Source organism: Cibotium barometz, chromosome 41 (assembly GCF_041138505.1).
Source record: "Cibotium barometz isolate CiBa-2024 chromosome 41, ASM4113850v1, whole genome shotgun sequence".
Taxonomy (NCBI): domain Eukaryota; kingdom Viridiplantae; phylum Streptophyta; class Polypodiopsida; order Cyatheales; family Cibotiaceae; genus Cibotium; species Cibotium barometz.
In genome coordinates, this window is record NC_141086.1 from 6,901,247 (window position 1) to 6,915,201 (window position 13,955).

The 13,955-nt window shown below is 41.9% G+C and overlaps 1 protein-coding gene across 6 annotated transcripts in view; it reads left to right on the forward strand.

Annotated features, from left to right (window-relative positions):
- Window positions 1-6,021, forward strand: part of LOC147614643 (serine carboxypeptidase 3-like) — a 31,993-nt gene extending 25,972 nt beyond the window's left edge. The window contains exons 2-7 of one of the 6 annotated variants that reach the window (XR_015262939.1): window positions 3,357-3,417; window positions 3,474-3,621; window positions 3,782-3,951; window positions 4,502-4,654; window positions 4,948-5,071; window positions 5,155-5,339. Coding sequence is in view for 1 of the 6 variants with exons in the window: in XM_086779914.1 (XP_086636040.1) it covers window positions 3,474-3,621; window positions 3,782-3,951; window positions 4,502-4,646 (463 nt within the window). In the remaining 5 variants the exon portion in view is untranslated. Of the gene's footprint in view, window positions 1-3,356; window positions 3,418-3,473; window positions 3,622-3,781; window positions 3,952-4,330; window positions 4,405-4,501; window positions 4,655-4,947; window positions 5,340-5,425 lie in introns of those variants that run through there. The other 5 variants (XR_015262936.1, XR_015262935.1, XR_015262937.1 and 2 more) reach the window with 5 other exon arrangements.
- The last annotated feature ends 7,934 nt before the right edge of the window (window positions 6,022-13,955 follow it).

Sequence of the window (13,955 nt, forward strand, 5' to 3'; positions counted from 1 at the left end):
CTCAGTACGGCGCACAACAATGGCAATGTACGGGCGGCAGGTTCTGAAGCTGCTGTACGGGCAGTGCAAGGCAGAGCTTCAATGCTCTGATACCAAATGAAGGGATTGGGTGTTAGGGTTAGGGTTTACAAAAAGTACAAACAGGCGTGGAAACCAACACACATAGAGAACACGACTTCAGTATGCTTGAATGATCAAAAAAGTGAAGTACAATAGCCACATGATAGTGACCCTAAAGATAAGTGTTCACATGTCCGGCCATAAATTTGTCGGGTGGACCAAAACACTTATAAACTGCATATAAGTGAAACTGAGCTAAACTGGGGAAAAAACCTCCACTAACTGAAGTAAAAAGTGCCCCAGTAATCTACTGATGATCACTAGCACTCCTCTGGGTGCATACACAGCATAAAACCCAACAAGATGCTCAGTTAGAGCTTGTGCATACAGATGTATGTGAGATGCCTCAGCTTTCTTTGGGAGGGGCAAAATATTTTGTGTCTTTTATTGATGATGCCACACGCAAGGTGTGGGTCTATCCTCTTCGTTTGAAGAGTGATACATTCTCAGTGTTTGAGAAGTTTGTTGCTCTTGTTGAGAACCAAACAGGCAAAACACTGAAGGCTTTGCGTTCCGACAATGGTGGAGAGTATATGTCCAAACAGTTTCAGGACTTTTGTGATGCTAAAGGCATCAAGAGGGAGCTCTCTACTCCTTATGATCCTCCACAAAACGGGACAGCAGAGAGGATGAACAGGACCATACAGGAGAAGGTCCGTTCTATGTTGTCACATGCTGCATTACCTCATGGTTTTTGGGCTGAAGCTGTTATGACAGCCGTTCACCTTATAAACAGGTCACCTAACACGAGGCTTGGTGGGAAAGTGCCAGAGGAAGTATGGACAGGGAAGCCTCCGTCATACAAGCACTTGAGAGTGTTTGGTTGCGTTGCGTACGTGCACATACGCAGGGAAATGCGCACCAAACTTGATCCTAAGTCTCACAAATGCATATTCCTAGGATATGGTGACAGAGGTGAAATGGGGTATAGACTTTGGGATCCCGTGAATAGAAAGATTATACGCAGCAATGATGTCATTTTTTATGAAACATGCATGTATAAGGAGCCTGCAAGGCAACAGGAGCCTGGCAGAGTCATCTTTGATGATGATGGACATCATGGACAACAACAAAGGGCTGTAAAGCAGCCATTACAGCAGAAAAACCAGCCCTTAAATGGTGCTGAAAATGGTCCAAATGGACAGCTTGAGATGGCAGAAGATATCCCTATGGATATACCACAGTTAGAGGAGATACCGGGCATGATTTTTCAGCCTTATGGCATGGAACAGGAGCCACCAATAGGTGATATGCAGGCTGGACAGCAACCTGCAAATGATGGTCATTGGGTACGGAGGTCCACAAGACCCTCCAGAGCCCCTGACAGGTTTGTTCCAGGGGTTGACTACTTGATGCTTACTGACTGTGGGGAGCCCTCATGTTATAAGGAGGCTTTACAGAGGGCAGACAAGGCTCTTTGGGAGCGTGCCATGAAGTCAGAGATGGATTCTCTGCACAAAAATGGAACATGGAAGTTGGTGCATTTGCCTGCAGGCAAGAAGGTTTTGCCAAGCAAGTGGGTTTACAGGCTCAAAGTTGCACCAGATGCAAAGCCAAGATACAAAGCCAGGTTAGTGGCTAAGGGCTTCAAGCAGGAATATGGTGTGGACTTTGAGGAGATCTTCTCTCCAGTGGTCAAAATGACCACACTTAGAGTTGTGTTAGCTTTGGTTGCACATGATGATCTGGACTTGATTCAGATGGATGTGAAGACTGCTTTTCTTCACGGTGATCTCCATGAGGAGATATATATGCAACAGCCAGAGGGTTATGCAGAAAGTGGAAAGGAGAAGCTTGTATGCAAGCTGAAAAAGAGTCTTTATGGGCTCAAACAGGCACCAAGGGAATGGTATCATAAATTTGATACATTCATGAAATCCGAGAAATTCAGGAGAAGTGACATAGATCACTGCTCATACACCAAAAAAGCTTTGGATGGCAGTCTATTGATCCTCATCTTGTATGTTGATGATATGTTGATTGCCGGGAAATCTCGTAAAGAGATGGATGCCTTGAAGAAGAGGCTGCATGAAACCTTTGATATGAAGGATTTGGGTGATGCAAATCACATCTTGGGTATGCGGATACTTCGGGACAGAAATCAGCATGTGTTGTATTTGTCTCAGAAGGAATACATTGGCAAAGTTTTGCAGAGGTTCAATATGGACGGGGCGAAGAAGACTAGTACTTCTTTGCCTCCATATGTGAAACTCAGTGCTATGGACAGCCCACAGTCGGATAGAGACAGGGTTGATATGGCCAAGGTTCCGTATGCTTCAGCTTGTGGCAGTCTCATGTATGCCATGGTTGCTACTAGGCCGGACATTGCATTTGCAGTGGGAGTGGTTTCTAGATACATGGCCAACCCTGGCAAGAAGCATTGGGAAGCAGTGAAATGTGCATTTGTTTTGGCAAACAGGATGCATTAGTGCATGGTTACACGGATTCGGATTATGCCGGTCATCCAGATAACCGGAAGTCTACTACCGGTTATGTGTTTACATTCACAGGAGGTGCTGTGTCATGGATATCCAGGATGCAGAAGTGCACTGCCTTATCTACTACAGAGGCCGAGTATATTGGAGCCACAGAGGCTTGCAAGGAGGCATTATGGCTATCTCGATTAGTGGTTGATTTGGGTTATACAGGGGATATTCCATTGTTGCATTGTGACAGTCAGAGTGCCATCCAGTTGGCAAAGAACCCTGTCTTTCATGCAAAGACGAAGCATGTGGATGTGAAGTATCACTTCATCAGAGAGGTGATAGAGAACAAGCAAATTCAGCTTGTTAAGATTCATACGGATGACAACCCGGCTGATCTGTTGACAAAGAGTTTGCCTCCGGAGCGGTTTGCTCATTGCAGACACTTGATGGGCATTGGATGAGGCCAGTTTCAGCCTTGATATGGCCTTGTATATTATCATGTACATGCTGATTTTTTTCTTTTCCTTTACTTAAGGGCACTTTGCCTTTAAGTGGGAGGTTGTTGGGGTAAAGGCATAATGCCCACCCTTATAGTGTGTACAAGCCCATAAGTTATAGTACATAGGACACTTAGTACTTTTAATGTACTAAGTGCACTATGTGTACTAGTGCAATATACATGTGTGATAGGGGAGTCACACACTCACACTTGGTGAGTTGACTTATCCCCACAACTCTCTCTCTCTCCCTTGCTTCTCTGTGTATGTCTTCCACATGAATCTCTAACCCTAATTCTCTTCTCCCATTCAGGCATTGCTTGGCATCCTTGTGAGCAAAAAGTCAATATGGGCACATCTTTGTGTGTGAAGGGGTGAGCGGTGGCAAGTTTGTGTAAGCAGCCTAATTTTGTGGCTCTGTTGACTGCAGTATTTACAAAACAAGGCTGAAGACCCAGTGGTGCTTTGGATGTTTAAAGGGGTTGGGTGTAGCAGCGAGCTGGCTTTGCTCTATGAGAATGGTCCCTTTCAAATCACCAGCAATCTCCTTTAGATGGAACGAGCATGGCTGGGACAAGGTAAAGCCCATACAGCTAATTCTGTTAGCTTTTTTTTTCGCGCGGGGGGGGGGGGGGGGGGGGGGGGGGGGGGGGTGGTGTTTTTGGTATAGAAGTAATGTGTGTTTACATTGGGTTGTGTTTTTGGATGTATGTGTCTAACATTATCTTTATAGACCAGCTTATTGGAACTGGTTTTAGCTACAGTAGTGACATTCGGGACATTCGTCATGATGAAAAGGGAGTCAGTAAAGATGGGGGTACTAGAGGACATGATGAGCTCTATGGCAGAGAGGATGGGAAAGTGAGCATCAGGCCAGGCAGGCTTCAGGCATGTACCATTTCTTACAGGTAGTCTCACAAGGGGATCTTATTACCTTCAATTGTTTCAGAAAATATACATACCTGTAAGTAAACAAATATATAAATTTAAATATAGATATAAATATAAATGTAAATATAGATATAGATGTAAATTTAAAATTTAGTATGAATAAAGATGTAAATGTAGATATAGATAGAAATATGAATATACATATAAAATAAGATTAAGGCCTTTGTGACCTACAAATAATTGTTGTGCAAATGGTTGTGTAATTACGATTAGTACAATAGACATAATGAGAACATCTAGAATAGTAAGAGATGTATGATGACTAATATGCATCATAAGTACACCTAGACTAGTAAAAGATGATGATGAGGATCATGTTTACTATTATATGTATAGGAATTTACATCATCGGTAAAAGGATTGTGCAATCCTATTGTATAGTAAAAACAAGGACGCAAAAATATCAACACGTGAGCGCACTCACCCGCGTGTATGCATATTGATTTGTTCTTTGTCATTGTGATGGTTTAAGAAGCATGTTGCAATCATCCTAATATGTTTGGACAGGCCTTTTTCCAAGCACATCCCAAGTTTGCTGGAAATGTTTTTTATTTTTATTTTTAAACTGGAGAGTCCTATGCTGGGCACTATGTTCCTGCAGTCACAAGTCGCATTCACAAGGCCAAAAAAGCAAATTCGGGATCACCGATGAACCTCAAGGTAATAAAACTCAAAGCGCATTGATGGCTACCTGCCACTTTAATAGTTGTATTCATACTTTCCGCACTGGTGTTAGTGACAATTGATCCATTGGGTGGCTGCCATGCAATGTTTCATGGTCGGAAAGGCCCAAGATACACTATAAAGCATATGCAGATTATGCACTAGAAATGGGTCTTATTAAAGAAACTGACCATGACAAAAGTAGCAAAATGTACCCCGTGTAAGAAGTCAATCTTAGGGCCTAATGCTTTATGGGTGTATATAAGAGGCTTACATTTTTTTGTTTACAGGCAACTCGAGACAATTGATTGGTCTGGTAAGGAAAGCTACTCTGCAGCTCCTTCAAGACAGTTTTTGGGGGACGAAGAGGAGGCTGTAGTAGCTACAAATTATGGTCTACTTATCTTTCTTAAGGTATTTTTGGCCTTCAACGTTACTTTCTAAACAACCAAAAGCTTCTCTAGAAATGATCAGGAGATTTACATTGGTGGTTGCAGAATCACTTCCTTCATTGATGGAGTTGGTTACAAGTAGCAGGGACATTTCCCATTAGTTTAAGCCCACTGGTGATTTATAAGCCTGTGTGAATACCATACTACTTATCACTCATAATTTGTAACATCATCACTATGTACCTTATTAAGATCTGAAATTACCGGTAATGATGCATTTTCTTTCTTTTGCACCCATTTTCTTTTTATTTGGTATTTTAGGATTCATGACAGTAAATCATATTCACCCAAACACTGTTAATTAATCGGCTTGTAGCAAAGCAAGCCTTCTTCACTAACTCTTCTTCTTGTATCAGGATTCCACACCACCTCTTAAGACCTCAAGCATATTCACACACTGGTACACTCCCCTCCCTCCCTCTCTACCCCCCCCCCCCCATCCTCCCCCTCCCTTTTCCCTTCTTCCTTTTATGCAGTACCCTCTTCACCTCACTTGTGCTACCTAGTTCAAATATAATTGCCTTTGTGGCATGTACCATGTCAAAATTAACCGTGCCTTTGTGGCATGCACCTTGTCAAAATTAGCCCTGGTTAATCACAACAGCCTGAGTCTGAAAAGAGAGGGATGTTCTCTGATGAACATGACTCGTGTTTCTTTTTGGAAATTTGAAAGCTTAAACCATCGGTATTGATTTCGGAGTTTGTTGTGTACCCAATGAGTAATTGTTGGGAATAACATAAAAGAACATATTTGTGGTTCACATGAATACTTTGTGTTAATTAGCCTTGAGACGTTAAATCTGGACTTGTGCGCCTAGAGGTAGATATACGTAACATTGTACCAACCAATTATTATTGCCTTAAAGACTTGTATAGACACATTGCTCATGTAATTTGAGGATTTCTTTGTCACACGTGTGGATTTTTGTCACACAATCTCGTCTTTCACAATTATTCAAGAATTAAAGTAGAATTATTACCCAATAAATGCACATCAACCTTGTCAGAGGTCTAGTTAGTAGATTTTTGTATCCAAGTAGGATGACAGGGAAGTTGGAGTCCATATAAAAAAAGACGAGAATCCGCAAATGAGAGCTTGTTTACGTGAACCTGTAGACGGAAGTGTAGAGTAGTGAAAATGGATACGTGAGCTTGCAGATGCAAGTCTAGAGGCACGAATCTTGTTGATGTGCGTCACACAAATTGTCATCCTTCACAGTTATTCAATATTATCCAATAAATGTATACCAACCATGTTTCACAAATTTTCGTATTCAAGTAGGCTTATTTCATAAAAGAGAAGTATGTGAGTAGGGTCCATATAAAGGAAAACGCGAACATGCAAATGAGAGCCTATGCACATGAGCTTGCAAAGGTGAACCAAAATACGTGAACTTCGATGCGTGAGCCTGTAGACGTGAGTCTAGAGTAGGGATACGTGAACCTGCAGAAGTGAGTCTAGAGTCATGAATATGGTTTTTGAATTTGTTGATTTGGCCCTAGAGGTGTGAGCTTAAAAAAGATGTGTCTGAAACCATTTTTAGATCTACAAAAGCACTAAGGACCTTTGATGCGAACTCGATAGGAACTAATTGTTGAAAATAATAATATAATCGGCTATAGCGCATCAAACCATACCTCTTGAAACCCACCAAGCCTTTGATCATAGCAAATGCTCGACACTTAGCAGAGTGCTTTCTTGTAAATAACCAACACTCAGCAAAGTGCTTCCCTGCAAATAACAGCTAGACTCCTTCAAAACCACCTCAAGCGAGGAGCTTTGGAAAGAAATGTGCCAACGAAACACAAAGAAACACTTGTAAAAAGGGGCCACCATGGTTCTCCAAGCTTTAAATTCACCAACTGGCTTTGTAAATAGCGCCAGAAATTTTATGAAGAAGGTATTAAATTGCTCTATCTTTGGATGAAGCTTCAATGAGCACGACGAGGAACACAAAGGGATCCATGAGAGCATTCTCACAACGTCGTGTCCTCATCCGCATCGAGCTTGCAACCTCAAAGTCACCCTTCGGAGGACAAGTGCCATTGAAAGTGACTCCCAACCCCAAAAGGCAAGAGGTCACGTACCTTGAAATAGAGGGTTTCGCACAACCATCTCCTTACATTCCATTGTCTCAAGAATACGTAGAAGATATGGTTGAGGATGACGTTTGAAATGAGAAAGGGAATGGCAACCAACATAGCAAATCCACATCTCAAGGATGATGAGAAAATTTGATGAAATTGGAGATCCTATTAAGTACCTAGAGAAGGTTAATCAAATTTGCGATACCATGGAAAGGATTCATGATCCCACCAAGATTTCTTCATTCGGACTTTTCCTTGAAGGCAAAGCAGGCTACTGCTTTAGATCATTAAACTCACTTGAAGTGGAGTCAGGTGGAGCCCCATTGCACAGATACACAACTTCAAGCAAAGAAGGGAGAAACAATGAGGGATTACAATGCTAGAACCAAGTATCTCCATATGAGATGCAACATCCGCGAAGAAAGACTGGATGACTTAGCGCCCATCGATCAATTTATGATTGGTCTTAAGAGCAAGAGGCTTTACTATCATCTCTACATGCCTAAGCACTACATCTTCGATGACTGCCATTTGTGAGGCAATAGACATGGTAGAGAATTTGCAAGACAAGGATGTAAGTCGTCCACCCGAACCAACAGATTGAGGACGTATCATCCAAAGCTTCATCGGCCAAGGGTGCCCGACTAACACTGGCTAGAGTCCTAGTCAAAGATATGAGCATGAATGAGTTCGTAGAGAATTCGCTAAACTATTCAGGCCAATAGTGGTAGGGACAGCCCCAACTGGCACCTCAAGTAGGACACTCGCACCTATTCCCACAAAGAGATACGGTTTGGTACATAATTTACTGCCGCAGTCATACAAGCATAGTGTGTCCAATGTTGAGGCCTAGACAACAAGAATTTTGTGCTCATTGCAAGCTCATGAAACTATTTCTATGAAAAGGTTCACACTGCATTGTGGAGTGTCATCACAAAGACCCTACACCAAATCCTCCGAGTGCTCCAAGCACTCCAAATCCCACGTAATCCCTTAGGTGGGCACATCCTATAAGTGCGGATTCAACCATCCTTACAAGGGTTGTCCCAATACAGTGACAATTGTCCCCGTGGGGCAGAAAACATCTGCTACCACTTCGACGAGCCTTAACTTGTTAAGCATACAAGGAGGACTTATTGACACTCCTTAATGTCATCACAAAGCTCTAGACCAAGATGAGAGCAACAACCCAAGGCTGCCAATAGGTAGAAAGCCAAGGCTTCAACTTTGAAGCATGTTGCGCAAGAGCTAGAGCCGCAAGCCCCAAAGGCTGCAGTAGTCCCTAAAAGCCAATAGTAGAGCAAGTGATCCAATGTGAACCACTAACCTAGCATGAGTGTATCCCATAGCCAATCATAGACCTTGTGAGGAGACCACAAAATTTGCCGTCGGCCTCAGATATACCCATAACCAATCTTAAGAGGCCGCAAAAACCACCACTTTCGGAGCCTCTACCTTTGGAAGCAATCCAACCAAGCACCACATTACTAGATGCAGTGAGAGAAGATTTAAGATAAGGGAGGACTCACCGCGAGATGAAAGTTGGCCTTCCAAGGGTCATCATAACCAACATAACAGTTTCTCTAAGGTGATCGATGATGATTTTATCTTGTTCCCTTCAGAGGCATCACCTCCTAGAGAAGCATCAATGCACATTCCTTACACATTGGTAGGTCCTAGCCCATCTCAAAGTGAGTATGTCTCTTTTGTAAGGAAATTATCAACTTTTGAGAGACTCATCTGACTGGATGAATGGGAACTTAAGAGCCCACCCCACTAAACTTGAACTTGAAGAGAAGTAGGACTAGCCATGCCCCATTGAGCACCCTCTCTCTATAATCAAAACCAGAGGAAAGCCAAAAGTGCCCATGAACATGCTGGGACACTATTTTGAAAGTGACGAAATGAATGTCGTGTTACCAATCATGTACAAGGGCCTTACGGTCTCTCCATGATCTTGGATGTTGATGCTGGTGTCATCATAACCACCAAGTATTGCTGGGAGTCTTGGGGTAGCCCACCATTCATAGGAACAAGCCTCATAGTGAAGCTTGTTGATGAAAACACAACCAAACCCATATGCATTCTGTAAGATGCATAAATCAAGACCTTTGGATTGAGTTTCCACCACCACACATACTAAAGATCATCGGAAGGTCATCTTACATGAGAGCAGCAAGACTGGTTCATGATTGGGAAAGCAATCGCATGTATATATGCAAAGGCAACGAGTCCTTGAAGATAAACCTAAAGACAGGGCAGACTCATCCCATGGGTTGAGGCATTCTCGCCAATGAATCTGACACAATATTCCTAATCGCTCGGTGAAAATGTGTAAATGTTGCAACAAGTTTTCGGATAGATGAGAACGAGCACTACGAACCTCTCCCAAAGCCTAATGACTCTGAGGATTGGGTCCACAACCATGGCTATGAAACCATGGACATTCTTCCGCAAAAGTTTGGAACAAGGTTTGAGGGACTAGAGGGGACGGAAATGCCCTCCATGTTCATGCTTAGTGCAACATTCCTTTTAGGAGCTAATTGCGACTTCGACCTATGAGCTGCTAGTAATTCATCTAGCGAGGATTCCTCTGTAGGAGGATCAACTTTTGCGTTGCGCACATTCACCCAACCAAGAAGGACAAAACCATAGAGATATCCCATCCTCTGAAAACTCCTCCTTTTTAAGAGCAAATCGAGCTAGTGGGTTGGGATCATGGTGGATTATTTCTTGTCTGCTCCACAAACACCACATATCTTCTTCACATTTGGTGGATGATAAAGTCAATAAGCCGTTGACTCTAGACTATATCCAAGAAAGATACACTTCTTACTTTTGGTGTCAAGATTCTTCATGGATGCATTTAGTATATGCACATAACAATGAAACATTGAGGTGAATTGTTGAGATGAATCATTTGGAGCTATTGAATGACCCGACCATAAAGTTGAATTGATTGCAACGTTGACGATTGCGCTATTGGAGATTGCCACCTATAAACGACTACAATGGTGATGACTATGTTGTTGGAGATTGCCACCTCTACAAATGACGACATTATTAGGAATTATTGTTGAGGTAAACTATAGGAGATTAAATCACTTCATTCACTATGGGAAGCAGTGAACCACTAATAAGAGCATAGAGCTTCAATGGAGGCGTGAAAAAGAAAGTTTCAAGTAGCACTACTACTATAAGTGATCAAGAGCTACAAACCACTTGATGGAAACCAAATTGAACAAGCTATGGAAATCTTAAAATCTTGAACATAGCTAGGTTTGAAATAGAAAAACAAGCTATGAAAAATCTTCGCTCTCATATCACTGTTAGATCACAAAAGGGAGCTGGACTCACACACACACGTTGCTCAAAAACAAGAACACAGAGGTGTAGAGTGTGAGATAGATTGGCAAGGCTAAAGGAGAGAGATAAATCTCTCTACAAGTACAAATAAAAAAGTACGAATGAGTAATAACCCTAAATTGAAGATGAGGTTACTTATATACTAGCTAACCCTTAGATATCCATTCACACTTGGATGGCCATGGGAAAAAAACTAGTGGGACAAAAGTTCCTATGGCATAATTAAATGGCCTCATAGTGTAGCATATATCTAACAATTTGGCGCCACTATCGGGGACTAGCCTACTAGGGCTTAGCACCATTTGTCTGTCCATTCTATGCTATTAGGATCACCCAATATTATCCGGTGTTGATTAGGAGGTCACACTTTGAAAAGCATACGGTTTTGGAACATTGGATGTGTTTGTTGATTTTTATTTTTATTTGTAGTTTATTTTGCATTAGGGCATTCTATGCTCAATTATTAGTAGAGCAAAACCCTGATTTTTTGGTGATTTGCATGAAATTGGAGCCCAAGAGACTTAGATTTCATTACTTTGATCCAACAATTAGCTTAACAATTATGATTAAGAGTGGAATCCACTTTAAAAACATGAGCATTGAGTGCCATCAAATTAAATTAGAGTGAAATTATAAATTATTGTTCATGCATTTCATATTTTATCATAATTTGTTCATGCATTGTTGAATTGGTAGAGTAGAAGCATGCAAAATCATCTAAAAATAATAAAAAATATGTAATTAGTTGTATTACAACTATTAACAAGGATTAAGATCTTTAATCATACCCCATCAAGTCCAAAAAAACACAAACCACAAAAACCTAGCTCTTGGGCGAGTAGGGGACGTGAGCCCAGAGTCCCGCACAAAAAGACATGAGAACTAGCTCTCGGGTAGGGGACATGAGCCCACAGTCCTGCACAAAAAGACATGAACCTAGACGCGTGGGTGTACAAATATGATGTTGGACACATGAGCCATGAGTCTATACACGTGAGCCATGATCTTGCAGACGTGAACCTAGGGTAGGTATACCTACTATGGTATGGACCAATTATTACAGCCATGTAAAGACGTGCCTACCCATGTCCTTGGAAGATATTCTTATCATACAATATGTACTAGCTACTACAAATTCCAAGGAAAATTTATTTCCTTTTTAATTATTGGAGAAGTAAGTACACATTACTTAATAAGTGTATACCAACCCTCTCATAGGTCCCATTCCTAGATTTCATGCCCCAGATACACTGATTTCACACCAGGGAAGAACATCAGCCGACTTTATACAAAAAAGACATGAGCCTACACATGGTGTGAACTTGGACACGCGAGCCTAGAGACGTGAACCTACATATGCGAGGAAAGAGATATGAGCCTAAACACGTGAACATGTAAATGTGAGCCTGGAGATTTGAGTCTAGAGGCATGAATCTAGACACGTGAGCCTAGCAGCACAAAAAAATAGAAAGTCTTAAGATTTGATCGAGAACCACCAAGGACCTTTGATGTAAACGTGCTCTGGACTAATTGTTGGAAACAATAATACAATCAATTGCAACACATCAAACCACACCTCAAATCCACCAATTCGATCCCAACAAAAATGAAGAGCACTCAACAAAGTGCTCCCTGTTATTAAGAAGTCTGGACTCCTTCGGATCCATCTCAAGAGCAAGGAGCTTTGGGAAGAAATGAGCTAGTGAAACATAGATATGACTAGAGGAACAATGGAACACCTAGAAACGGAGTTGCCATGGTCCTCCTAACTCTAGATTCAACAAATGGCTCTGTAAATAGCATATTAAATTTTATGAAGAAGGTTTTTGATCGCCCCATCTTTGGGCGTAACTCTAGTGAAAGAGTGGGAACCTCAAGGTGGTTCACTCTTATAGGAAGCGGTCAAACCATATCTGCCACAATGTTTTAAACATTTGGTGTCGATCTTGAGTTGGATTTATCATCCCAAGTAGACCATGACCAACAAGTAGCCCAGCAACAACAATTATGGAAAACGAGACGCCTCTTTTATCATATCACCAAGGATAAATATTCAACAATACACACAACAACAAGTGCACACAATGTAAGCATGAGTCCCACTATCCATAGGAACCCACTATAGGAGTGCCTTTACCACACGGAACTAAGTTCTTCTTTGTTTGGATGAAGAACATGGAACATTGGGAAGGTTAAACAACCAATGTTCGGGACTACCTCCTTACTAAGGGAACCACAAGGGCATTCACAAAACATGTCCTCAGCCCTGTCGCATCGTCATCAGCAGCTAGCTTGTAGTCCAAACCTAGGCTGATGGAGGATAAGTGCCATTGGGAATCGCACAGCCCAACCTCATAGGGTAAGAGATCTCGTAGCTTGAAATAGAGGGTCTCATGCAAACACCTCCTTACATTCCACTACCATGTGAATACAAAAAAGACATGTTGAGGATGGAATTTGAAATGGGAAGGGGGTTGTAACCAACCCAACACACCTAGAGGCTCAGAGTGGGGCATAACCAAGCCAATCCGCATCTCAAGGATGGTGACCAAATTTGATGGAACTAGAGATCCGATTCAATATCTAGAGAAGTTTGATCAAATTTGTGAGGCCATGAGATGCATTGATGACCCACTAAGTTTTTTTCATTTGGACTTTGCCTTGAAGGCAAAGCATGCTAGTGGTTTAGGTCTCTAGATCCATAGGAAAAGGCTAGCTCTAAGAGGTTTTAAGACACATTCATAGTCAGATTCTCACCTAGTGGGAGCCAAATGGAGCCCTATTGTATAGATATATAACCTAAAGCTGGAGGAGTGCAAAACAATGCAATACTACATTGCTAGAACCAACTCCACATGAAGCCCTATTACATAGATATACAACCTCAAGCAGGAGGAGAGAAGGGAGAAATAATGCGAGACTATATTTCTAGAAACAAGTATCTCCACATGAGATGCAGCGCCCGTGGAAGATTAGATGGATTATTGCTCATTGATCAATTTATGATCAAACTTAAGAGCAAGAGTCCACACGACCATCTCTATAGGTCTAGGCACTACATCTTTGATAAGTGTTACTGTGGAGGCAATAGACTTGGTGACAATCTCCAAGACAAGGATGTAGAAGTGGTCCACTTGAACCAAAACATAGGGGACACATCATCTAAAGCCTCATGGCGACCAAGGGTGCCTAACCAACACTAGCTAGAGTCCTAGTTAAGGTCATGAGCATGAATGAGTTGGCAGAGAATCTGCTCAATCATTTAGGCTAGTAGTGGTAGAGGGACAACTCTAAGGACAACCTCAAAGATAACCCCAACCAGCACCTCAAGAACAAGACACCCACATCTATTCCCATGAAGAGATATGGTTTGGTGCACAATTTGTTGGCGA